The 26,274-nt window shown below is 43.8% G+C and overlaps 2 protein-coding genes across 2 annotated transcripts in view; one reads left to right on the top strand and one right to left on the bottom strand.

The window, feature by feature from the left end:
• Window positions 1–26,274, bottom strand: part of LOC118369156 (chromodomain-helicase-DNA-binding protein 3-like) — a 367,421-nt gene that overhangs the window by 279,413 nt on the left and 61,734 nt on the right. The gene's annotated exons all lie outside the window — the stretch shown is intronic.
• On the top strand, window positions 16,499–25,948 carry LOC118368797 (tumor necrosis factor ligand superfamily member 12-like). The gene is made up of 6 exons (XM_035753212.2): window positions 16,499–17,345; window positions 18,903–18,984; window positions 22,297–22,353; window positions 22,579–22,602; window positions 23,444–23,574; window positions 23,711–25,948. The coding sequence occupies exons 1-6, from the start codon at window positions 17,145–17,147 to the stop codon at window positions 23,975–23,977; spliced, it is 762 nt and encodes a 253-aa protein (XP_035609105.1). The 5' UTR covers window positions 16,499–17,144; the 3' UTR covers window positions 23,978–25,948.

Genomic DNA, 26,274 nt, shown 5'->3' with positions numbered 1-26,274 from the left:
GCTTCTCTGGCTTGAATGTATGTATCATTTTTAGACACAAGTCAGGGTAGAATCTTGTAATGACCACTTCGAAGCCTGCCACCCCGTACTCCTTATTTAACCGTTATTTAACTAGGCAAGTCAGTTAAGAACAAACGTTTTTTTTTACAATGATGGCCTACCAGGCCAAACCCTAACCCGGACGACGCTGGGCCAATTGTGCACCGCCCTATAGGATTCCCAATCACGGCCGGTTGTGATGCAGCCTGGAATCGAACCAGGGTCTATAGTGACACCTCTAGCACTGAGATGCAGTGCCTTAGACTGCTGTGCCACTCAGGAGCCCCTAAAATGTCCTGGACTGTGAAAACACTCCAAATCTATTTATAGCTCCAATCACCAACCCTTTTCTATTTTTAGGGCTTAAGTGACTGTACTTTGTCACTGTTATGGTCCTAATATTTAACCAGGTGAAGATATGCCAAGTGGAAGGGGTATTACATAACTTTATAACCTACTGAACAGGTAATGGCACTCAAAGTCACCACTAAACATTGTTGATATTTTTATATACTTCATATTTGATACACTTCTTGTGAGAACAAAAACTAATGGCATTGCACTTGTGTTGCAAAAGTTAATGGATGTCTCACCAGACATGGAGAGAAATTTCCCATGCTAGTTGGAGTCCTTTAGAGATTGATGAGATCATTTTATGGGTTAGCCTATTTCTGGCACTGAAGGAAGTCACATGGCTGTTTTGTGCGTCATCACAAACTGAAGAAAATCTAAAAGAGAAACGGTTCTGTAAAATGTAAGGCTTATTAATTGCCATAATATCATAGACATAATAGCATGTCAAGGAACACACACACACACACACACACACACACACACACACACACACACACACACACACACACACACACACACACACACACACACACACACACACACACACACACACACACACACACCCCTGAACTGTAGTTGGGCCTGAAATGAAAGCTGGAATGCTGTTTCTCACAGTAGGCAGAGAGTCTGTCCATTAATCAAATTCACACATTTTGAAATGAATTAACTTTAGGCTAGATTTTAATTCTTTATTTGCACCTAATTTGCGGGTCCTTTGGTGTTACTGGGGGACTGTGCTTCCATGCGAGTTCCAATGGTCACCACCGCCGCTTGGAAGGCACTATTAAGATATTAACAGCCTAGACTTAAACTCGGTTTTAAATCACAACCGTTATCTCCTTTCTGGTTTACTGTACCCAGTGGCGATGTCAGCATGTACATTTTGGTGGGGCAAACTCAAAAAATGTTTTTTAGATGCATGCCAGCAAAGCCAATAACACAACACAACACAAAACTAAACAATACATTGATTGCAAGATAACATGACAAACGGTGCCCACAACTGTTACGGCCTACATAAAGCTGTCCCAACAGCAGAGCTTTCTTTACAGCAGAATGGAGTGCCTCCTTACCACTGCTACATCTGGCTATCAGCAGCCTTGTCTGGCAGCGAAACGGTTCATTCAGCCTCATTTACTTGCTGCCTTTAAAAAAAAAACAGCTGATTTGGTTGACTTGCACAAATGTTGTTTCTACGGACTATTGAGCTGTACAAACTATGGCATAAGGGGACGACGAGTGGATGAGAGGTAATCTGTAATCGATGACGACATTAATGAGCGAGCGAGGACAGACATAGTCAATATAACTATTTGTTCAGCACTTTTTAAATGTACAGCAGAATTCAGCAGAATACAACAGAATTCAGAACACGGGCCGTTCTTACAGTATTCTCCCTGTACACCAAGTCAGAAACGTAGGATAAATAAAGGGGCATATAAACAGACAATGAAAGCTCTTACAATATTAGATGATTACATTTATCTAAAAACAGCCTATAGAGTACATGTGCACCACCAAGTCAGAACAGTAGGCTAAGTTATGAGGGGGAAAGGGACCAAATTGTTAGGGTGAGGCACATGGACTACTAACAGCTTACTACACAACATACACTTAGTATTACTTTCTTAGCTACAGTATACATATCTCCCTGGCATATTACATAATTTTGGACTCACCTTGTTGTGCCGTGCTCACTTGAACAGGAAGGTGGCGCTGCGGTCCTTGTGTGCAAATTTTGGCATCAAAGTCTGGCATTCTCTGGATGTATGGTGCTTTCAAGACACCCAGATGTCTTGAACTCACTGAAGTCTGTTCCCAGTTGTTTTGAACGCAGTAGAAGTCATGCTGGATTGACAGCATGTCCAATGTAGTCAACCTTTTCTGGCCTGTGGTGTTACATGTGAATGTTTTTTTCCTTTTAAGCTTGGAAAAAAGACTCCAAAACCCAGACTTGGACCAGACACCCACTCCACTGAATAGCAGTCTAGTGATTCCTTTGCAATGTTTATGTCCAATGGCCGATGAGGACAGATACGTTTTACCTATAATTTCTCTTCATATGACAATGATTGAAAAGGATTTGCCAGTAGATGGTCGACTTGATTCATGATGATGACTGCTTGTCTGGCTTGCTAGCTAAGATTTAGAAAGTATGATATTATTGACATGATCAGTCCAATCAAAGCTAGCGTAGATATAACGTGATTTGACGTAAATATCTGCAGCTAACGACCTTGAGCTTTCTTGGATGGGCACTTCTAATGTAGCTCTATGGCAGCACCCAAGGGGCTGTCACGGATCCCTCTGGAACTGTCATTAAGCAATCCTGGTCCCTATTCCCTGATCAGTAATTGTATAAGTGTGCCCTTGGTTTACCATTGCCTTGTCGATTGTTGTTACACTGTCCGTTGGTTCGTGTGAGTACCTGTGCTATGTTGTTTTGGCTTTCATGCCACGTATATTGTGCAGATGATTACAGGTCTCACCCCGTGTGATAATCATTGTGCGATTGTGTATTTATTCAAGTTACTCCTCGCTCTTGTGTTTGGGTTTCTACCCTGTGTTTTGTATACGTGTTTGTTTGGTCTTCGTCCCCGTGCCTTTACATGGCACGCTGTAATTTGGGAAATAAAAACCCATGTTATGCATTCCTGCGCCTGTCTCCCGAACCATTTATACCAACGTGACAGGGGCTTGAGTTTTCGAGCTCTCCCCATAGATGTCCCCATGAGGGAAAGAACATTGAGCCAATCGCGGCGCAACTAGAGAACATTACCAATATTACGCTCTGTATTTTCCGCTGGCTGCCCCACCGCAACACAATACACCGAGCTAGGCTGAAACACCTTAATTTCGGAAGTGCCTTACTCAAGAAAGCAAAAAAGAGACTATGTTTGTATGCGACTTTATTAATTAAATTATTATTTTTTTGTACATTGTTTTCAAACTGATATGTGGCACGTATTAATGACAAAAAACATGCAAAGCAGGCACAAATATATATATATACACTACACTAAAGTTTGGGGTCGCTTAGAAATGTCCTTGTTTTTGAAAGAAAGCAAGTTTTTGTTCTTTAAAATAGCATCAAATTGATCAGAAATACAGTGTAGACGTTGTTGGTGTTGTAAATGAATATTTTTATGAAATAGTACCCGCAAAACACCAGTCTCAACGTCAACAGTGAAGAGGCTGCTGGCCTTCTAGGCAGAGTTGCAAAGAAAAAGCCATATCTCAGACTGGCCAATAAAAAGAAAATAATAAGATGGGCAAAAGAAGACAGACACTGGACAGAGGAACTCTGTCTAGAAGGGCAGCATCCCAGAGTCGCCTCTTCTCTGTTGACGTTGAGACTGGTGTTCTGCAGGTACTATTTAATGATGCTGCCAGTTGAGGATTTGTGAGGTCTGTTTCTCAAACTAGACACTCTAATGTTCTTGTCCTCTTGCTCAGTTGTGCACCGGGGCCTCTCACTCCTCTTTCTATTCTGGTTAGATCCAGTTTGCGCTGTTCTGTGAAGGGGTAGTACACAGCGTTGTACGAGAACTTCAGTTTCTTGGCAATTTCTCACATGGAATAGCCTTAATTTCTCAGAACAAGAATAGACTGACGAGTTTCAGAATAAAGGTATTTGTCTCTGGCCATTTTGAGCCTGTAATCGAACCCACAAAAGCTGATGCTCCAGATACTCAACTAGTCTAAAGGCCAGTTTTATTGCTTCTTTAATCAGAACAACAGCTTTCGGCTGCAAAAGAGTTTTCTAATCATCAATTAGCCTTTTAAAATGATCAACTTGGATTAGTTAACACAACGTGCCATTGGAACACAGGAGTGATGGTTGCTGATAATGGGCCTCTGTACGCCCATGTAGATATTTCATAAAAAATCATCAGTTTCCAGCTACAATAGTCATTTACAACATGAACAATGTCTACACTGTATTTCGGATCAATTTGATGTTATTTGAATGGACAAAAAATGTGCGTTTCTTTCAAAAACAAGGACATTTTTAAATAACCCCAAACGTTTGGATAGTGTGTATATATATTTTTTTGCTAAACAGGTAGGGCACAAAACAGTTTCTATCTGTTTCTATCTGCAAAGACATCGAGAGGATGATCATGGTGAGTTTAGCCATGGACCTCGTAATATACACTGAGTGTACAAAACATTATGAACACCCACTCTTTCCATGACAGACTGACCAGGTGAAAGCTATGATCCCTTATTGATGTCACTTGTTGAATCCACTTTAATCAGTGTAGATGTAGGGGAGAGATAGGATAAAGAAGGATTTTTAAGCCTTGAGACAAATGATTGTGTATATGTGCCATTCAGAGAGTGAATGGGCAGGACAAAATATTGAAGTGCCTTTGAAAGAGGTATGGTAGTAGGTGCCAGGCGCACCGGTTTATGTCAAGAACTGCAACGCTGTTGGGTTTTTCACACTCAACAGTTACCTGTGTGTATCAAGAATAATCCTCCACCCAAAGGACATCTAGCCAATTTGACACAAAAGTGCGAAGCATTGGAGTCAACATGGACCAGCATCCCTGGTGGAACGCTTTCGACACCTTGTAGAGTCCATGCCCCGATCAATTAAGGGTGTTCTGAGGGCAAAAGGGGAGGTCAAAGATTTGCATAACTAACCCAAGATAGACCACATGCTGTCGTTTCCAATGGGAGCAAATGAATCTTAGTGGGCAGAACAAGCAAGGAGTTGGGCAGAGACAAGCACGAGCTAGCGAAATCCTTTTGGCACGTTCTAGCATGTATTTGCATATTTCCATTAGGCAATTCCTACTCTGTGAAGTGCACGTGTGCAATAACTCAATTCCCTCTCCACTCCTAAAGAACAAAATATTTTTTTACATCTACAAAACTTAGTCCACTCTGTTCATAACAGATTTTAGTTTTTGAAACCAATTTTTTTTATTGAGATGAAATGTTTCATCGATGACTAAATTAGCAGAATGTCAGCCAAAATCCATCTCATTCCATCTTCTCCCACTTCCAGCCACTGGGTTTCCTCTCATCACCATATTTGGTAGTGAGTGGAAACGTCAACCAGATGCTTCACATTTATACATCAGGTGAAATATCTGGCTACAACTTAATATTCGAGAAAGGGATTTCTTAATGTTTTGTACACTCAGTGTGTAAAGGCAAGGGCATGCTTGGAATTTGGTGAACAATGAATGACATTTGCATATAAATATTATGTCAGTATCTACATAGATCTCTATTCTTCGTCATGTGAAATTAAATCTTTTGTTTGCAGCTGCAGTTACGTTGTATAAATTATTTTGTCTCGCAAAAGCTAGGCGTTTCCTGTTAATCGACAGGCTACAGAAGCCATGGTTGTACAGTTGGAGTGATACAAATGTTTAATCAAACCTGGGCCATGTTCAGTTGCCAAATGTTGTCGAAATACCGTGATTAGATTCCTTGTCAGAGAGGCATATTATTTCTATATTACAGATTTCTAATGGAACGTTCCAAAACCTTGTGTCCTGCTGAACGTGCCCCCTGGTATGAGATTATTGTATACAATCTCTCTTATGATTGTCTCAGTGACCCTGCTGGTCATCTATCAATGTTTGAACATCTTGAAGAACAATCTGGCCTTATTGGCCATGTACTCTTATAATCTCCACCTGTCACACAAAGAAGAGCCTGGTTCCTCTCTAGGTTACTTCCTTGATTCCTGCCTTTCTAGGGAGTTTTACCTAGGCACCCTGCTTCTGCATCTGCATTGCTCTCTGTTTTGGGTTTTAGGCTGGGTTTCTGTATAAGCACTTTGTGACATCTGCTGATGTAAACATGCCTTTATAAATATATTTGATTTAATTTGTTAAATCAATGTTAATTATGTTTGGAATCAATAACACTAATTACATTTTGTTAGGCCTAATGTGAATTGTATGTCCTCATGTGTCCCCGGGAACTGGCTGAAAACGAGAAAGTATTCGACCAAATAAAAGTTACACAGAATAATTCAACCTCGCTATTAAAAAAAAAAAATCAAATATTATTTTTCCTGAATCAATGTGCTATTAAATCAGTACTTTCTCCTTCACTCAAGCCCCCTAGTGATGAGTTGAGTTCGAGCTCTGTAAATAGTTTACAACGTTAACCCTTCCTGCCCTGTGTCTTTGTCAACTTTCCCCTCCAGATTTGGAGCAGGATGCATTCACAAAAAAAAAACATTATTTCCCAGTATTGTTGCAGAAGTACCCAAACATCAGAGGGTGAGAGAACAACGAACTCTCTTCTCAATCTATCCTCCCCATCATAGTTACCAGGCTGGCTCCATATGTTAATTCGCTCTCTTTCTGTTACTTAACCGTCATCCGTCAGTGCTGACTCTGCTCTCTTTCTCGCCACTCATTATATAAGAGGCCTAACATATTTTTATGAGACCACCAGAATGAGAACATTATGCATTTCAACGACAGCCAGTCTCTCTTTTCCTTCCATGACACGTCTCTTTTTCCACATTCAGAGCAGAAGCCGCCTGGTTGCCGTTGGCCACCTGGTTAATATTCCTAACAGCAATCACTTCACATCTATTACTCTGTCTTTATGGATTCTCTGTGTGTGTGTGTGTGTGTGTGTGTGTGTGTGTGTGTGTGTGTGTGTGTGTGTGTGTGTGTGTGTGTGTGTGTGTGTGCGTGCGTGCGTGCGTGCGTGCGTGCGTGCGTGCGTGCGCCCAGACACTCCCCTACGTATTTATGTGAACAGTAAAGGTAAAACTTTTAGTTTGGTTCTATAGTCCAGCATTTTGGATTTGATATCAAATGTTTTATATGAACTGACAGTACAGAATGTCACCTTTTTATTTGAGGATATTTTCATAAAGAATTAACTACCGTTCAAAAGTTTGGGGTTTCTTGTTTTTGAAAGAAAAGCACTTTTTTTTGTCCATTACAAAAACATAAAATTAATCAGAAATACAGAAATACAGTGTTAATGTTAATGTTGTCATACCACATTGTTAATGTTGTAAATAACTATTGAAAGCTGTTGTTCTGATTTAAAGAAGCAATACAACTGGCCTTCTTTAGACTAGTTGAGTATCTGGAGCATCAGCATTTGTGGGTTCGATTACAGGCTCAGAATGGCCAGAAACAAAGACCTATCTTCTGAAACTCGTCAGTCTATTCTGGTTCTGAGAAATTAACACTATTCCATGCGAGAAATTGCCAAGAAACTGAAGATCTTGTACAACACTGTGTACTACTCCCTTCACAGAACAGCGCAAACTGACTCTAACCAGAATAAAAAGAGGAGTATCCCAGGTAAAGGCATCGGGAAAGCACTTATGAGCAAAGTAGCTCAGGTAAGTGATGCTGTCCTGGTGTTGCATTTGTCATGAAAGTGAACCCTCTGGCCATGTTTCTGTTCTGTTGATGTATTGACAGCACTAAAGCCATTTTGTTTCTTGTGGTACATCATCCATGTACAGTGGCATATGAAAATATTTACCCCCTTTTGGCATTTTTCATATTTTGTTGCCTTACAACCTGGAATTAAAATGGATTTTAGGGGGTTTGTATGATTTGATTTACACAACATGCCAACCACTTTGAAGATGCAAAATATTTTTGGTGCAACAAACAAGAAATAAGACAAAAAAACAGAACTTGAGCGTGTATAACTATTCACCCCCAAAGTCAATACTTTGTAGAGCCACCTTTTGCAGCAATTACAGCTGCAAGTCTCTTGGGGTATGCCTCTATAAGCTTGGCACGCACATCTAGCCACATGGGAATTTTGTACATTCTTCAAGGCAAAACTGCAACAGATGCCTCAAGTTGGATGGGTTCTGCTGGTGTACAGCAATCATTAAGTCAACTAGGTCTGGGCTTCAACTAGGCCATTCCAAGATATTTAAATGTTTCCCCTTAAACCATTTAAACCGCCAAGGCTTTCGACTCTGTCAATCACCAAATTCTTATCGGCAGACTCAACAGCCTCGGTTTTTCGGATGACTGCCTTGCCTGGTTCACCAATTACTTTGCAGACAGAGTTCAGTGTGTCAAATCAGAGGGCATGCTGTCCGGTCCTCTGGCAGTCTCTATGGGGGTGCCACAGGGTTCAATTCTCGGGCCGACTCTTTTCTCTGTATATATCAATGATGTTGCTCTTGCTGCGGGCGATTCCCTGATCCACCTCTACGCAGACGACACCATTCTATATACTTTCGGCCCGTCATTGGACACTGTGCTATCCAACCTCCAAACGAGCTTCAATGCCATACAGCACTCCTTCCGTGGCCTCCAACTGCTCTTAAACGCGAGTAAAACCAAATGCATGCTTTTCAACCGATCGCTGCCTGCACCCGCATGCCCGACTAGCATCACCACCCTGGATGGTTCCAACCTTGAATATGTGGACATCTATAAGTACCTAGGTGTCTGGCTAGACTGCAAACTCTCCTTCCAGACTCACATCAAACATCTCCAATCAAAAATCAAATCCAGAGTCGGCTTTCTATTCCGCAACAAAGCCTCCTTCACTCACGCTGCCAAGCTTACCCTAGTAAAACTGACTATCCTACCGATCCTCGACTTCGGCGATGTCATCTACAAAATGGCTTCCAACACTCTACTCAGCAAACTGGATGCAGTCTACCACAGTGCCATCCGTTTTGTCACTAAAGCACCTTATACCACCCACCACTGCGACTTGTATGCTCTAGTCGGCTGGCCCTCACTACATATTCGTCGCCAGACCCACTGGCTCCAGGTCATCTACAAGTCCATGCTAGGTAAAGCTCCGCCTTATCTCAGTTCACTGGTCACGATGGCAACACCCATCCGTAGCACGCGCTCCAGCAGGTGTATCTCACTGATCATCCCTAAAGCCAACACCTCATTTGGCCGCCTTTCGTTCCAGTACTCTGCTGCCTGTGACTGGAACGAATTGCAAAAATCGCTGAAGTTGGAGACTTTTATCTCCCTCTCCAACTTCAAACATCAGCTATCCGAGCAGCTAACCGATCGCTGCAGCTGTACATAGTCTATAGGTAAATAGCTCACCCTTTTTCACCTACCTCATTCCCATACTGTTTTTATACTGTTTTTATTTATTTACTTTTCTGCTCTTTTGCACACCAATATCTCTACCTGTACATGCCCATCTGATCATTTATCACTCCAGTGTTAATCTGCAAAATTGTATTATTCGCCTACCTCCTCATGCCTTTTGCACACATTGTATATAGACTGCCCATTTTTTTCTACTGTGTTATTGACTTGCTAATTGTTTACTCCATGTGTAACTCTGTGTTGTCTGTTCACACTGCTATGCTTTATCTTGGCCAGGTCGCAGTTGCAAATGAGAACTTGTTCTCAACTAGCCTACCTGGTTAAATAAAGGTGAAATGAAATGAAAAAAAAAAATGTTCTCAAGGTGATGTGTTGGGTTTGCACCAGAAATAGCTTTTTCCCTGATGGTAAAAAAAACTCAATATTAGTCTCATCTGACCTGATTAACTTCTTCTATATGTTTGGGGAGACTCACACATGCCTTTTGGTGAACACCAAACGTGTTTGATTATTTTTTTCTGGTCACTCTTCCGTAAAGCCCAGCTCTGTGGAGTGTATGCAACAAAATAGGAAAAATGCCAAAGGGGATGAATACTTTTGCAAGGCACTGTATACTCTGCTATGTCTAGTTGAGTGTGTACATATCTGTGATTATTAATGTGCAAACCTGTCTGTTTATTTTTTTTATTAGCGTTTCCTCTTCAAGGAACTTCCTTTGACCTTTTTCTCTCTCTCCTCTTTTCCTTCTCGCACGCGCACACACATGCAGACGCACACACCCCTACCCTTGTACTGTAGATGGGCCTGGCCGCCAGCTGCACCCAGCTCAACTTTACTGTTCTGGACTGGAATAATCCATCTCTGGATTTCTACTTTAACCAGGGGTGTTTTGACATGTTGGCAAACATGGGGTACCACTGCATGAGCTCTGAGGGGAACAACTGGAACAGTTAGGCCAGGAGGGCACCTACCCTCTGCAATACTGAGGTCAACCTGGAACACGTGCAGGAATAAAGAACCAACTCAAAGGCCCCGCTCCAATAGTTGAAAATGTACATTTCCTTTCCTCCATCTTCCCTGAACTGATCTAATAGATTGAGAAAATTTCTTTGCATAGTCCTCGCCAGATCAGTGATTACCTTCAAGGAAATGAGGAAGACGGGATACATTTCCTAAGTATTGGAACGAGCCCAATGCAATGTAAAATGGTTGTTGATGAACCAACAAGGCCCCGACCAGTGTTTTGACGTTACTTGTGTGTACAGTAATGTTACCTGTAATCCCATAGCACTTGTCCCTGCCTAAGCTGTTGATATTATGTGAGAAATCTGGTAAACAGGAACCAAAGACACTATACAATCGCCTGTCTAAAACACCAGCCAAATGATGATTAAGTACTGTACAATTGTCTTTGTGATGAAGCAAATGTGATTTAAAAAACTGCTACTTGTTTCACCTTCAACAGTATTGAATGCCTGTTCAGGTTAGTTTATAATTTCTGCAATCTTAGGCTGCTACTTTAAGCTAATACGACAAACCAAGGCTTGCAATTTGCAATGGTGATTTATGAACAAAGTGTTTTATAGTACATTGAGCTATTATGCCTTCTGGGGATCTGGCTTGGAGCCCAGTCCACAACATCATCATCATTACTCTACACTGGACAGCTCTCTAAGTTATTACATATCCAGATGATCATCTTGGTACATTCATATAATAGGTAAGATTGATCTTTAATCTACTTGTAGCTTTATCACTGAATTGAATGTAATTGCTTTGCTTGACTGTTTTTGCTTGGTTTCTAGGTTGATGGTGAATAACGTGATTTATTGTTGATGGAAAATGCCATTAACAGAACTGTAAGCGAATGCCATTTTTAGTTGACCTGTAACGGCTCTCTTCTATCTCCTCCTCTGACGAAGAGGTGGAACAAGGATCGGACCAAAATGCAGCGTGATGATGATTCATTATATATTTTAATGAAGGAAAAACTATACATGCAGAAACTACAAAAATAATGAAATGAAATAATGAAAACCGAAACAGCCCTATCTGGTGCAAACACAAAGACAGGAACAATCACCCACGAAACACTCAAAGAATATGGCTGCCTAAATATGGTTCCCAATCAGAGACAACGATAATCACCTGACTCTGATTGAGAACCGCCTCAGGCAGCCATAGACTACGTAGACACCCCACAAAACCCCAAGACAAAAACACACCACAATAACCCATGTCACACCCTGGCCTGACCGAAATAAATGAAGAATAAACATAATATATTTCGACCAGGGCGTGACAGAACCCCCCCCCCCTAAGGTGCGGACTCCCGGACGCACATCAAAACAATAGGGAGGGTCCGGGTGGGTGTCTGTCCATGGTGGCGGCTCCGGCTCCGGCGCGGGACCCCACTCTATTAATGTCTTAGTCCCCCTTCCTCGCGTCCTAGGATAGTCCACCCTCGCCGCCGACCATGGCCTAGTAGTCCTCACCCTGAACCCCACTGGACTGAGGGTCAGCTCGGGGCTGAGGGTCAGCTCGGGAATGAGGGGCAGCTCGGGACTGAGGGGCAGCTCGAGACTGAGGGGCAGCTCGAGACTGAGGGGCAGCTCGGGACTGAGGGACAGCTCGGGACTGAGGGGCAGCTCGGGACTGAGGGGCAGCTCGGGACTGAGGGGCAGCTCGGGACTGAGGGGCAGCTCGGGACAAAGGGACAGCTCGGGACAGAGGCAGCTCGGGACTGAGGGGCAGCTCGGGACTGAGGGGCAGCTCAGCACTGAGGGGCAGCTCGGGACTGAGGGGCAGCTCGGGACTGAGGGGAAGCTCAGGCAGGTAGTTGGATCCGGCAAATCCTGGCTGGCTGGCGGATCTGGAAGAGTCTGGTTGACTGGCGGATCTGGAAGAGTCTGGTTGACTGGCGGATCTGGAAGAGTCTGGTTGACTGGCAGATCTGGAAGAGTCTGGTTGACTGGCGGATCTGGAAGAGTCTGGTTGACTGGCGGATCTGGAAGAGTCTGGTTGACTGGCAGATCTGGAAGAGTCTGGTTGACTGGCAGATCTAGCTGCTCTGGCTGCTCCATGCAGACTGGCAGCTCTGACTGCTCCATGCAGACTGGCAGCTCTGACTGCTCCATGCAGACTGGCAGCTCTGGCTGCTCCATGCAGACTGACAGCTCTGGCTGCTCCATGCAGACTGGCTGCTCTATGCAGACTGGCAGCTCTGGCTGCTTCATGCAAACTGGCAGCTCTGGCTGCTCCATGCAGACTGACAGCTCTGGCTGCTGCATGCAGACTGGCAGTTCTGGCTGCTCCATGCAGACTGACAGCTCTATGCAGACTGGCAGCTCTGGCTGCTCCATGCAAACTGGCAGCTCTGGCAGCTCCATGCAGACTGACAGCTCTGGCTGCTCCATGCAGGCTGGCAGCTCAGGCTGCTCCATGCAGGTTGGCAGCCCAGGCTGCTCCATGCAGGCTGGCAGCTCTGAACAGGCAGGAGACTCCAGCAGCGCTGTAGAGGAGGAAGGCTCTGGCTGTGCTGAAAAGGCGGGAGACTCCGACAGCGCTGGAGAGAAGGAAGGCTCTGATAGCGCTAGACAGGCGAGGCGCACTGAAGGCCTGGTGCGTGGTGCTGGCACTGGTGGTACTGGACCGAGGACACGCACAGGAAGCCTGGTGCGAGGAGCTGCCACCGGAGGTCTGGTGTGTGAAGGTGGCACAGGATGGACCGGACCGTGAAGGTGTACTGGAGAGCCTGAGAGCAGGGCTGGCACAGGACGTGCCAGGCTAGGTAGGTACACAGGAGGCTTAGTGCGTGAGGCTGGCACAATTTTCACCAGCGGACTAACACGCACCTCAGGACGAGTATGGAGCGCTGACCCAGGTGACATCAAATCCCCGACACGCTCCGTCGGACGAATATCGTACCTAAAGCACCAAACTAGCAACTCCCTCATTACTCTCTCCTCCAATTTCCCCATTAACTCCTTCACAGTCTCTGCTTCGCTCACCTCTAACACCGGCTCTGGTTCTGGTCTCCTCCTTGGCTCCTCACGATAAACAGGGAGAGTTGGCTCAGGTCTGACTCCTGACTCTGCCACACTCTCCCTGAGCCCCCCAACACATTTTTGGGGCTGACTCTCGGTCTTCCGTCCGCGCCGCCATGCCTGCTTCGCCAACTCCATTCTCCGATAACCTGCTTCGCACTGCTCCAGCGAATCCCAGGCGGGCTCCGGCACTCTCTCTGGGTCGACCGCCCACCTGTCTATTTCCTCCCAAGTAGTGTAGTCCCTATATTGTTGCTCCTGCTGCCGCTGTTGCTTCTCCTCATACCAGCGCCTCTCCGCTCTCTGCCTCCAGTTCTTCTTTGGGGCGGCGATATTCTCCAGGCTGATCCCAGGGTCCTTCTCCGAACAATTCATCCTCCCATGTCCGTTCCTCCTTTCGCTGCTTCTGCTGTCGCTGCCTGTTGACACGCCGCTTGGTCCAGTTGTGGTGGGTGATTCTGTAACAGCTCTCTTCTATCTCCTCCTCTGACGAAGAGGTGGAACAAGGATCGGACCAAAATGCAGCGTGATGATGATTCATGATATATTTTAATGAAGGAAAAACTATACATGCAGAAACTACAAAAATAATGAAATGAAATAATGAAAACCGAAACAGCCCTATCTGGTGCAAACACAAAGACAGGAACAATCACCCACGAAACACTCACAGAATATGGCTGCCTAAATATGGTTGCCAATCAGAGGCAACGATAAATCACCTGACTCTGATTGAGAACCGCCTCAGGCAGCCATAGACTACGTAGACACCCCTCAAACCCCCAAGACAAAAACACACCACAATAACCCATGTCACACCCTGGCCTGACCGAAATAAATGAAGAATAAACATAATATATTTCGACCAGGGCGTGACATGACCTTAGTGTTATTCCATATCATCCATTCATCTCTAGATTTAAAAAATAAAGATGGAACATATTTTCATTCAAGAGATCTATAAAACATTGGCGTTTTAAACAAAAATCCACTCGTCCATCCCCACTTCTTTCGTCACTAAGTAAAACTGTCAACCTGTTACACTTTGAAATCACAGCAAGAACCTTAGTGTTGCATTGCATACTACATTAAATAAGCTATTTGTTGTGCATGCTACACACTATTGAAGAAAGTGGTGTGCCAATACAGTTGTGTGCTCATAATATGGTATCATTTCTTATTTGTTTCCTTTTATTATTGACCCACTCCTCACTGGGGGACATAAATAACTTTATTGTAAAATGGTTTTATCATTCTATATATTCCCATGGCCCAAATCCAGCTATTGATAAATACCCTATATATATATATATATCCGAAGGTATGTGGACACCCCTTCAAATGAGTGGATTATGTTATTTCAGCCACATCCGTTGCTGACAGGTGTATAAAATCGAGCACACCGCCATGCAATCTCCATAGACAAACACTGGCATTAGAATGGCCTTACTGACTTTCAACGTGGCATCATCATAGGATCCGATCCCACTATTCCAACAAGTCAGTTCTGCTCTGCTAGAGCTGCCCCGGACAACTGTGCATGCTGTTAGGGTGAAGGGGAAACATCTAGGAGCAACAACGGCTCAGCAGCAAAGTGGTAGGCCACACAAGCTCACAGAATGGGATCATTGAGTGCTGAAGCACGTAGCACGTACAAATCGTCTGTCTTCGGATGCAACACTGACTACCATGTTCCGAACTGTCTCTGGACGCAACGTAAGCACCAGAACTGTTCGTCGGGAGCTTCACTTAATCAGTTTCCATGGCCAAGCAGCTGCACACAAGCCTAAAATCACCATGAGCAATTCCAAGCGTCGGGTGGAGTAGTGTAAAGCTCGCCACCATTGGACTCTGGAGTAGTGGAAACGCATTCTCTGGAATTATGAATCACGCTTCACCATCTGGCAGTCCGATGGATGAATCTCGGTTTGGCGGATGCCAGGAGAATGATACCTGCCCTAATGCATAGTGCCAACTGTAAAGTTTGGTGGAGGAGGAATAATGGTCTGGGACTGTTTTTCATGGTTCAGAATAGGTCCATTAGTTCCAGTGATTGGAAATCTTAACGCTACAGCATACAATTACATTCTAGACGATTCTTTGCTTACAACTTTGTAGCGACAGTTTGGGGAGGACCCTATTGTGTTTCAGCATGACAATGCCCCCATGCACAAAGCGAGGTTAATTCAGAAATGGTTTGTCAAGATCGGTGTGGAAGAACTTGACTGTCCTGCACAGAACCCAGACCTCAACCCCATCAAACACCTTTGGGATAAATTGGAACGCAGACTGTGAGCCAGGCCTAATCGTGCAACATCAGTGCCCGACCTCACTAATGTTCTTGTGGATGAATGGAAGCAAGTCCCCGCAGCAATGTTCCAACATCTAGTGGAAAGCCTTCCCAGAAGAGTGGAGGCTGTTATAACAGCGAGGACCAACTCCTATCAATGCCAATGAGATATTCAACGAGCAGGTGTCCAACTACTTTTGGTCATGTAGTGTATATTCCTTGTCATCAAATACATAATGACATAGAGTTATTCTGTAGAATAGGCTATTTTGACAGAATAGCCACAAATATGTACACCTATCTACTGGTATAATGGGCTGCTCACATTAAACCCTGTGGTATATGGTACTTCCACTCTACACCTAAATATGTAGTCCCATTGATAGACAATCTATTTTGGGCCATGATACACACAAACACTCATTGAAGGCTGTAAGAGTGCGATCCAGGGTTATAACCATTAGAAACGAAACATAATCAAACGGAATGAAACTGGGAGGGACCTACCTGAATTAGTCCAATAGAAACTCTTGTTTTCGTTACAAACACGCAACTGTTTGCAACGGTTTGGACTAATGACTACACCCCAGGTCACACAGAGCCTGCGGGTAGCACCTTGCCCTATACAACAGAGCCACCTTGTGGACACTTGGATTAGTTCAGTCGATCGGTATATTCTAATAGCCTACAGTTCTCCCCTCCCTGCAACAAGTTGATTCAGCTCGGTATTTTGATTTGTGCAATGAATCAAATATAGCGTGACTAATGCGTTAATAGTTACTTAGTGGCTTTTGAGAGTGCATCCAAGTTTTGGGCTGAGGCTTTGCATTCGTGCGAGCGTCTGGCACACGACGAGTGCACTGCACTGAAAACTCTTTCCCGGAGAAGAAAAGCTCATGCGAAAGTGTGCTAGATCATACGTGGTCTAGGTCAGAAATGACCCCCAGGAAGGCTGCAAAGGCAAAGGGAAGACAAGGAAGTTGACTCAACGAATCAAGTGGTAGAAGGATGCAATCGTAGTGGATGTAAAATACATATTTCGTTGCACCCTGGCTGCATATTGCTCAACATTGCGCATTTGAATACGACCTGCAAGCCAGACAGTCCAGGATATTTCGTCTGATTAAATGCATTGATTAAAGCAACATGAATGGCTATTGATTTGAAACCCATGTAATTGTTTAATCTTTCACATGACTTTAACATTTATCAATAGGGCTGTTGAGATATCATTTGTTACTGCGGGCAATAACACTTGCGCGCCTTTTCGAAAATGTGAGCATTTGGATTTGATTTCACCAAGAAGGGAAACATGTGTCGCTGGAATGAAGTTAACATGAACACTTCGAATAGTCTGCAATGATAGCCGGGGAATGTGGAACGACCATGCATCGAATTCTACAGAGGAGAACAGTGCGCAAACTTCGCTTCGTCTGGGTATTCATGGCCATGGTGGCTCTGTCGCTCGCCGCCTGTAGCGCACTATTTACGGCGTGGACCTGGAGACAGACGCTGGACCTGTCCCAGTCCGTTAAAACTCTGCAAGACCGATTGGAGCAAGTAAGTAGCCATGCTATGTCATTATTATATATATATATATATTTATATATATATTGCAATTTTACGAATTAAATTTGCATTCCATGCTTTCCACACTATCATCGGTTATTTAAGTGATAATGCCCGAGAAGCCGGTGTTTGGAGGATATATTGTCACGGGTGTGTATAATACATGTATATTACTCATTCGGATTTTGTAGCAACGCTAACGTAGCATGTGTGTATCAATTCGTCTTGGTCTTGCCATTGTAAATTACGCACGCTCTCACTCTGTAGGCCTACTCCAAGTTATTATTTCTATACTAACAATTTGAAGCAGTCAAAGTGACTGTTGAACAACTTCTTTGTCTCTGCTATGGAAAATGCAAAGCAATATTTTAATTACCCCCAACCCTCCACGCCCAAGCTTTGTGGCGTTAAGTTGTACACAAATAGCGGGCCACTTCTCTGCTGGTGACCTGTGCATTCTGGGGACTGCTCTAGAGGCAGTTTTATTGCTTACAAATAAGTGTGCTCAAGCCGTGGAGTTATTGCTTATAGTTTCTCTGCCAAGTTTAATCGTTCTACTGCCAGTTGTGTTCCAATTTTAGCCCAATTTCCTGGAATCCCTTGACTTCTTGGCTCGAGCGCGCATTATAGCCAACTGACTTTGCACTGAACTGAGGCATTGAATTGCGTAAAACAGAGTAGACTTTACTGTGGTTAAGCGATTTGCAACATGTAAAGCCTACTAATTGCAGGTAGGCTAGGCTACCACAGGTGGTAGAATTCTGCAGGTGAAAGTATTGCTTTCAAATGCATAGTACAATTATTTCTATACATCATTGTAATGCACACTGTATTACATTGTAACAATTTACCCAACACAGGACTTTTAACACAAGTGACTGATCTTTTCATTCATTCGAAACTCATCTTTATTAATTATACATTATGCATGTGCATCCTCAAATAGTTTACTTGTGCACTTAATACACATGCACTCAATATCACTCATGGTGTGTCTGACAGTAGGCTACCAGTGACCTGACTCTGCCATCTGTTGATACTTTTTGCAAGCACTCAATGAGCTGGCCTGGGATTTAACCTCTAGTCCAGGCAGACCTGAGTACATCTAAACCACCCCATAGGATGCACGCACCGACACACTAGCGGTATATTGAGTTCACTTTGCTTGCTTGACAAATTTTAGCACAGTGTTTTTTCCCCTTCCTGATTCTCAGTCTCAGCAGGGAAGTTAAGAAAGGGAGTTAAGAAATGTGAGGAATGCGGGCACTAAAAACACCATTAGTTGTCACAACCAGTTTAGGCGGAAGTGGTTGACCTATTCTAAGCCTTGGAGTCACAGCGTGATACTGCCAGATACTGGAAGACCATTTGTTTATGTGGTTTTGCTGAAGTCTTTTGTCTTGTGTAAATTTGCAGCGGGAGCCAATTTGAAGACTCAATGGTCTCTCTGACTGTTCCATTCTCTCTCTCTCTCTCTTTCTTTCACTTTCTTGATTTCTTGCTCTCTGCATTTATCTCTCTCTCTCTCTCGCTCTCTCTGTGCAACAGGTGAACACTCAGCGTAAGGCCATTGTCCAACTCATCATGGAGAAGAGAGAGTTGCTGGTGGGGCAAAGGGTGAAAAGAGATGGTACATGCCTGTGTGTGTGTGTGTGTGTGTGTGTGTGTGTGTGTGTGTGTGTGTGTGTGTGTGTGTGTGTGTGTGTGTGTGTGTGTGTGTGTGTGTGTGTGTGTGTGTGTGTGTGCTGGCGTGCCTGCATGCTGATATGTGTGTGTGTGCTGGCGTGCCTGCATGCTGGTGTGTGTGTGTGTGCTGGCGTGCCTGCATGCTGATATGTGTGTGTGTGCTGGCGTGCCTGCATGCTGGTGTGTGTGTGTGTGTGTGTGAGACTTATTGTGCATGGAAGCAAAAAAATGATCAAAATAGCACTACACCTCAAGTACACTCTACTACAGACAATGCCTCTTTCTCTGCATCCCCATCATCATACATGCAATACATAATCAACAATAACCAAACAGATGAGATAGATCTCATCGATGGTGCTCTGCTCTGTGTTTTTGCGGAGCTGGAGCAGCATTTAACTACAGCGACCAGACCAGGGGAATCTTGGCTCTGCATGGCACCTTGGTTAGGCCCTGTGGTCACTTGCTGCCCGCTGCTAAAAGTCGACACAGGAAACAGTAGGCAGCTGGATGACTGATGCAGAAATTACAGGTCTGCTCTGGACTGACGAGAACCTGGAGAAACCATCTGGCAAGAGGAGGGAGACAATGTTGCACGCTTCAGGGACTTAAAATGATTTTGCTCTTGACGGGACTGACAACAGCTATTATTTGCCGATTGTTGTTTATGATTAAGCAGTCATATATAGGCTAGGTAGTGCACATGTCATGTCTAAATAGTGTGTGTCATGAAATAATGCTGAAGATGGCCAATAGTAAACAATTTGTTAGGAGTGCTACTCAAGACTTAAAGACATCCTCCAGTGATTTAGGAACTTTTCCTGTTGAATATAAATACAGAATAATATAGTAAATTCAGTAAAGTACACACACTAAAAGGTTAAAAAAAAGATGTTTTGAGCAAAATACTGTTTTTTAGACAACTGAAAATTCAAGGAGTTGGTCTGATGGGAAGTTGTGATGTCATCGGCCTGCCCCTTGCTTGAGGAACAATAGAGGAGCAATAGACAACAAAAGAGGAAATCCCACCCCCACTTGTGCTATGTCATGACTTACCTGGACCACCTATTGAGATGTACCTTTTCTTAAGTAAATCAGGTGTTGAATTCGGTGAAAAGGAGACCGGAGTGACACTTTAAGAGTTGATGTACAGTACCAGTCAAAAGTCTGGACACACCTACTCATTCAAGGGTTTTTCTTTATTCTTACTATTTTTGTGGCCTTCTGAGTGGCGCAGTGGTCTAAGGCACTGCATCGCAGTGCCACTAGAGATCTTGGCTCGAGTCCAGGCTCTGTCGCAGCTGGCCGCGACCGGGAGACCCGGCGCACAACTGGCGCAGCGTCGTCTGGGTTAAGGGAGGGTTTGGCTGGCAGGGATGTTCTTGTCCCATCGCACTCCAGTGATGGGCCGGGTGCAGTGCACGCTGACACGTTTGCCATGGTGTTTCCTCTGACACATTGGTGCTTCTGGGTTAAGCGGGCAGTGTGGCTTGGTTGGGTTGTGTTTTGGAAGACGTTACAGCTCTCGACCTTCGCCTCTCCCGAGTCCGTATGGGAGTTGCAGCAACGAGACAAGACTGGAACTACTAATTGGATACAATGAAAAGGGGATAATATATATTTTTTTAATGTTATTATTTATTTGTACTATTTCCTACATTGTAAAAAAAAACTTGAATGAGTAGATGTGTCTAAACCTTTGACTGGTACTGTATGTTTAGTTCAGAAGCATGATATATCAAATATCATCCATAAATGGGCCAAATGATAAATGGCTTAAATTCCCAAGCCCCCCAGTGTTCAATGTTTGCTGTTTTTTCCCCTAACATAACTGATCCTATAGTGAATACTTTCTGTGTATTTGTGTTGAGTGAACGAGTGAGTGTGTGTGGGTGTGTGTAAAGTCCAGTTCAGATACAACAGCCGACATGAGACTAGACAAGATAAATATAGCAAGTTTTAGAATTTTGTGTTGTACCACAGCTGATTAAAATACAGGTCATTCAGATCAAGAAGACAATACATGCAGTTGAGGTCATTTCCACAGTAACTGTACCTTTTTACAATGACTTGATAAAACTATGAAACAAATTGGAGACTTTTTGTACTAAGGTATTGTAGCAAACAAGTGTCATGAGATACATGCACCAAAAACATGGTACACTTTGTTGCTTGTCAGATAAATATCAGCAAGCTAGGCTAGCTATGTGCAGCAAAAGAGCTAGCTAGCTCTCTGCTTGGTTAGCTAGCTAGCTGCTTTGCTGAACACAGGACATTAGTGCACTGCTCTCTGATTGGCTAAATGGATCCTTCCATTCTCAGGACTTTAGCTAAAGATTTGACATGTTGAATCTTGGAAACTCCAGCCGATGACATGAGACATCCTAAAACTAGGCAGTTAGGATCGAACCAAATTAGATCTAAAACTCTATAAGACCGTCATGTTGCGTATCATCTAATGTAGTTGAAATGGGCTTAAGGCCTGGAATCACTCCCTGCAGGCCTGATACTGGAGCTAAAACAAACCTCTAGAGAACAAAAAGGCCTGTCTTACCCCTCGCTCTTCCTCTTTTCCTCTCTCTCCCCCCTCTTATCCACCTATCCCCCAATTTTCAAGATATATTTGTATATATTGTATTTATTTGAACGGTGGCCATGACTGTTGCTCTTGCCTGTTTTTCCTGACAGGGCCGTTACAGTTAATTTGGGTCATAGAACAGCCAAAGACCTCTCTATTTCTCCATCTTTCACCCTCTCTCTCCATCCCCCTTCCCTCTCTCGCTCTCTCCCTCAGCTGTCTTCTGTCTCTCTCTCTCTAGCGTTCTCTCTCCTTCTGTGTGCTTCTCTTTCTATCGTCCCCTTCTGTGTGCCTCTTTCTTTCCCTCCATTGATCTCTTTCTCTCTCCCTCCATCTATCTCTTGCCCTCTCCTTGCTCTACTCCAGCTGGCACAGAAAGTAGTGAGAACAGACAGAGAGGAAAGTAGACTATACTTAACTGAGAACAAGTAAAAATGACAGATATCAGAACAGAGCAGGAGAGGAGAAATGAAATCCTTCTCCATCTGTTAGAGCCGGTTGAGTATTCAGGTGGTGGATAAACAACTGCAAATTAATACATTATGGTCGCCACGACACACCACAGCTGTGAACAATGATATAATCTCCTCTACTTGGAACAAAAAAAACAACAACATCCCTCTGAATTGTTTTCTTCTGTCGTATTAACTCATATTCTTTCTTCCTTCCCTCTGCAAGGGGGAACTGGGAAAGGGAAGAGTGGAAATGGAAAGAAAGTGGCTTCTCAGTTTGAGAGTAAGTGACTTGGCAGATCCTCATCAAAGGTTGCATCCGAAATAGCACCCTATTCCCTATGGGCCCTGGTCAAACTTAGTGCACTATATAAGGTTTAGGGTGCCATTTCAAACGCACCCACAGTGTTATAATGTAGCATCTGTTGAAGTAGTTTTGATTGGACACCAAATACGATTACAGTTATAAAATCTGAATTACTCCTTTCCCTCTCTTTCTTTCCGCTAGTAACCAAAGAGTCTGTTCAGAAAGGTAAGCTTTATGAACGTGGATCAAATCAAATCACATTTTATTTGTCACATGCACCAAATACCTTACAGTGGAATGCTTACTTACAAGCCCTTAACTAGCAATGCAGTTTTAAGAAAATAGCTTTTTTTGTAACAGACAAGAATAACAAATAATTAAAGATCAGCAGTAAATGTGGGGGCACCGGTGTCGAGGTAATTGAGGTAATATGTACATGTAGGTACAGTTATTAAATTGACTATGCATAGATAATAACAGAGAGTAGCAGCAGCATAGAAGGGGGGCAATGCAAATAGTCTGGGTAGCCATTTGATTAGACCTTCAGGAGTCTTATTTGGGGTTAGAAGCTGTTTAGAAGCCTCTTGGACCTAGACTTGGCGCTCCTGTACCGCTTGCCTTGCGTTAGCAGAGAGAACAGTATGACTAGGGTGGCTGGAGTCTTTAACAATTTGTAGGCCCTTCCTCTGACACCGCCTGGTATAGAGGTGCTGGATGGCAGGAGGCTTGGCCCTGGTGATGTACTGGGCCGTACACACTACCCTCTGTAGTGCCTTGCGGTCAGAGGCCGAGCAGTTGCCATACCAGGCAGTGATGCAACCCATCAGGATGCTCTCGATGGTGCAGCTGCAAAACCTTTTGAGGATGACAATTATTATAGAAAAGGGTCTTCTAGGTTTCTGGAATTGGATTCGTAAGATCACTGCCCCCATGACAATGATACAAACTGTACAAAATTGACCCTACACACACAAACCTACAGTATAAATAAAGAGAAAATAATATACTGCTATATTTATGTCAATGGGTGCAATGTTTCCTCCCCCACAACATGTGTGTGTTTCAGTGGGAGCTGATGGCTTGATAAAAGGATGGACGGACTCGGAGCAGTTGAATATGAGCAAAGCTGTGAAGTACAACACAGACAGAGGCACCTTCACAGTGGAGAGAGCTGGAGTCTACTTCCTCTTCTGTCAGGTGAACCTCTGAGAGTTGTAGTCCTGTGCCACCTGTCAAACAACACAGGCTCAATCAAACCCTGATTGGTCTGCTCTTTTCTTCTACTTCTTCTTCTTATTCTCCACCTCTCTCTCTTCCTCCATCCCTCCCACAGGTGTTGTTCAATGAGAATCAGTCTCAGCTGGTGAAGTTGGAAGTGGTGGTGGTGAAGAGCGGCCAGCCGCTGCAGAAGCTGCAGTGCATGGAGGGCTATGGGACTACACCTGCATCCGGATCCCACCAGTTCCACTTTCTCAAACCCTGCCAGGTGTCTGGCCTTCTGCGGCTAGAGAAGGGGGCAGAGCTACAGGCCATCACAGGCGCCGGCTTCAGCCTCCACACCACGGGGAAGCACTACTTAAGCCTCTTCAAGGTCAACTGAGTTGCCGGAGAGGATGGAAATATTGGAAGGATGGAGGGGGTGGAAAAATGGTTGAAGGAAGCGGTTTGTCCTACTCCGACCTGTATTAATGAGACACACCAACGTGACATTCCTCATTTGTTTAATTGTGAAATCTGGACCAATGATCAGGGGCATTGTAATAACTATGGCTCATGTTCGCTACAGACACTTAGTATCAGAGGAGGCTGGTGGGAGGAGCTATATGAGGATTGGCTCATTGTAATGGCTGGAATGGAATAAATGGAACCGAGTCGAACGTGGTTTTCCATATTTTTGATACTGCTCCATTTATTTCCTTGCAGCCATTACAATGAGCCTGTCCTCCTATAGCCCCCCACCAGCCTCCTCTGCTCTGTATGATACTTCTTCAAAGACAGAAGCTGTAAGGAAGATTATAAAGGGATACTTATGCACTTCTAGACCCTCCTAGCGATTCTACCCCTGCTTTTTTAAGGAAAACCCATGGAACGTTGTCTGGATCAGTTGATGCTGCTCTTCTGGAGTGAAGCTCATCCTCCTGAGTCTTGGTTCACCGTGACTTTGCCTGCGCATAGCAGGGAACTGACCCATGATGCACCTCTCTGAGGCGCTAAGCTGGTGGACTACTGAATGAGAAGGATTCTGAGTAATGAGCTGGATGGATACGTTGAACTATGAGTCTCTCATCCATTGTAATCCTTGTTATCTCAGCAGTTGGGTTGTACATGTCTTTCACACACAGGAACGTATACAACAACAAAAAAACTAGCCTATGATCTTACCAACGTCTCTCAGTCTAGAGACTCTTTATGACTATCCATCTCAATCTTTTAAACTGAGTCTCTTAACATTATAGGCCTATCATATATCATTTTAGATACAAATATTCAGTATGTTCTGTCGAATCACATTTCAATATGTTACATGATTGTCAGTTTCAGACTGCACATCGAAGAACTAGGGCCGGGATTCATTCCAAGACGCGTTACAGAGCAACACTCTAAACAGCCGACAATGAGTCTTTTAAAGGCATTTTCCCCCAAAATTCACGAAGATCGCATCCCCAGTAATCGCTGCGCATGTTGGCTCAAGAGAAAATGCCCTTCAAAAGTCCATTACAGTGAGCTGTGCTATGAGACGCGTTGGATTGAATCCCGGCGTAGTTGTGTATATAAGGCTCAGTCTGTCGAGATGCAGTATATCATGGTGGAAATATAAATGATTTTGTATATCGTAATCACAATACTTGTACTCATTCCAAACTCTCTTAGGTGCCATTTGCAGCAATATGTATTGAACACAGACAGTACAAGAGTATTTCTATCAGGTGGTTTGGTTTAATGTTTTAACACTCCTACTCTGGTTTATAAGTAGTGTGTGGGGGACCACATTGGCTTCTCCTCAGCAATTTACACACATACACACACACACACACACACACACACACACACACACACACACAGACAAATACACCACAATGCAAAAGTCACATAATTCTAGTTTTCAGTTCAAAACAGTCCTAATTTCTCATCATTAGATGGAAAGTACCTCATTTGTAAAAAGAGGTCTATTTGTGAGTCAAACCCATAGGTCAAGGTTGAAGAACCAGTGAGGGGATATTGTGTGTGCACGTGTTTGCGAAATTATGTGTGCAATGCTGGTTGTTGTTCTAAACTGACTTCCCAAAAGTCAAATAATTCTGGTTTCCAGCTCAAAAGAGCTGTAGTTTGTCATCATTAGATCACAAGTGGAAAGTGTGTTATTGTGTTGTAAACATATTTCCTGTTTGATTTCCTAATCCTTCTCCGCTTCCCTTTTGCACCTTACATTTAGCCCGTTTTGCATCTAACATTTCCCTTTCAGAACTCAACACACACACACACACACACACACACACACACACACACACACACACACACACACACACACACACACACACACACACACACACACACACACACACACACACACGTCCTTCCTGAATCCAACCAGAACCAAATAGCTGAACGCTTTTGAGGAATCAAATTCCTAACACTTCACTCCCCTAATTCCTATATTTTTAAATGTCAAAGTTTATTGCCAACTTAAAAAGCATTATTTGGCACAAAGAGGCCTGTCTGTGAGAAGTAAAGAAAAGTAGGTCAAGGTTGAAGAACCAGCAAGGGGATATAGTGTGTGTACGTGTCTGCGGAATGATGTGCAGTGCTGGTTGTTGTTCTAAACTCACTTCCCATAAAATGGTCAACCTTTTTAAACCCTTTTAATATCTCCTTGTGTTCGCTTTCAACTCTGGCCAG

This window comes from Oncorhynchus keta, chromosome 35 (assembly GCF_023373465.1).
Source record: "Oncorhynchus keta strain PuntledgeMale-10-30-2019 chromosome 35, Oket_V2, whole genome shotgun sequence".
In the NCBI taxonomy this organism is placed as follows: Eukaryota; Metazoa; Chordata; class Actinopteri; order Salmoniformes; family Salmonidae; genus Oncorhynchus; species Oncorhynchus keta.
The sequence above is the reverse complement of the archived record's forward strand: the minus strand, read 5'-3'. Positions and strand labels throughout refer to the sequence as shown.

Bases quoted from the DNA above. Each gene is read 5' to 3' on its own strand.
- LOC118368797 (XM_035753212.2), top strand. From the start codon at position 17,145: ATGATAGCCGGGGAATGTGGAACGACCATGCATCGAATTCTACAGAGG. The intron at 22,354-22,578 runs GTAAGTGACTTG...TCTTTCCGCTAG, and splicing joins AGTGGCTTCTCAGTTTGAGA to TAACCAAAGAGTCTGTTCAG. The intron at 23,575-23,710 runs GTGAACCTCTGA...TCCCTCCCACAG, and splicing joins TCTACTTCCTCTTCTGTCAG to GTGTTGTTCAATGAGAATCA.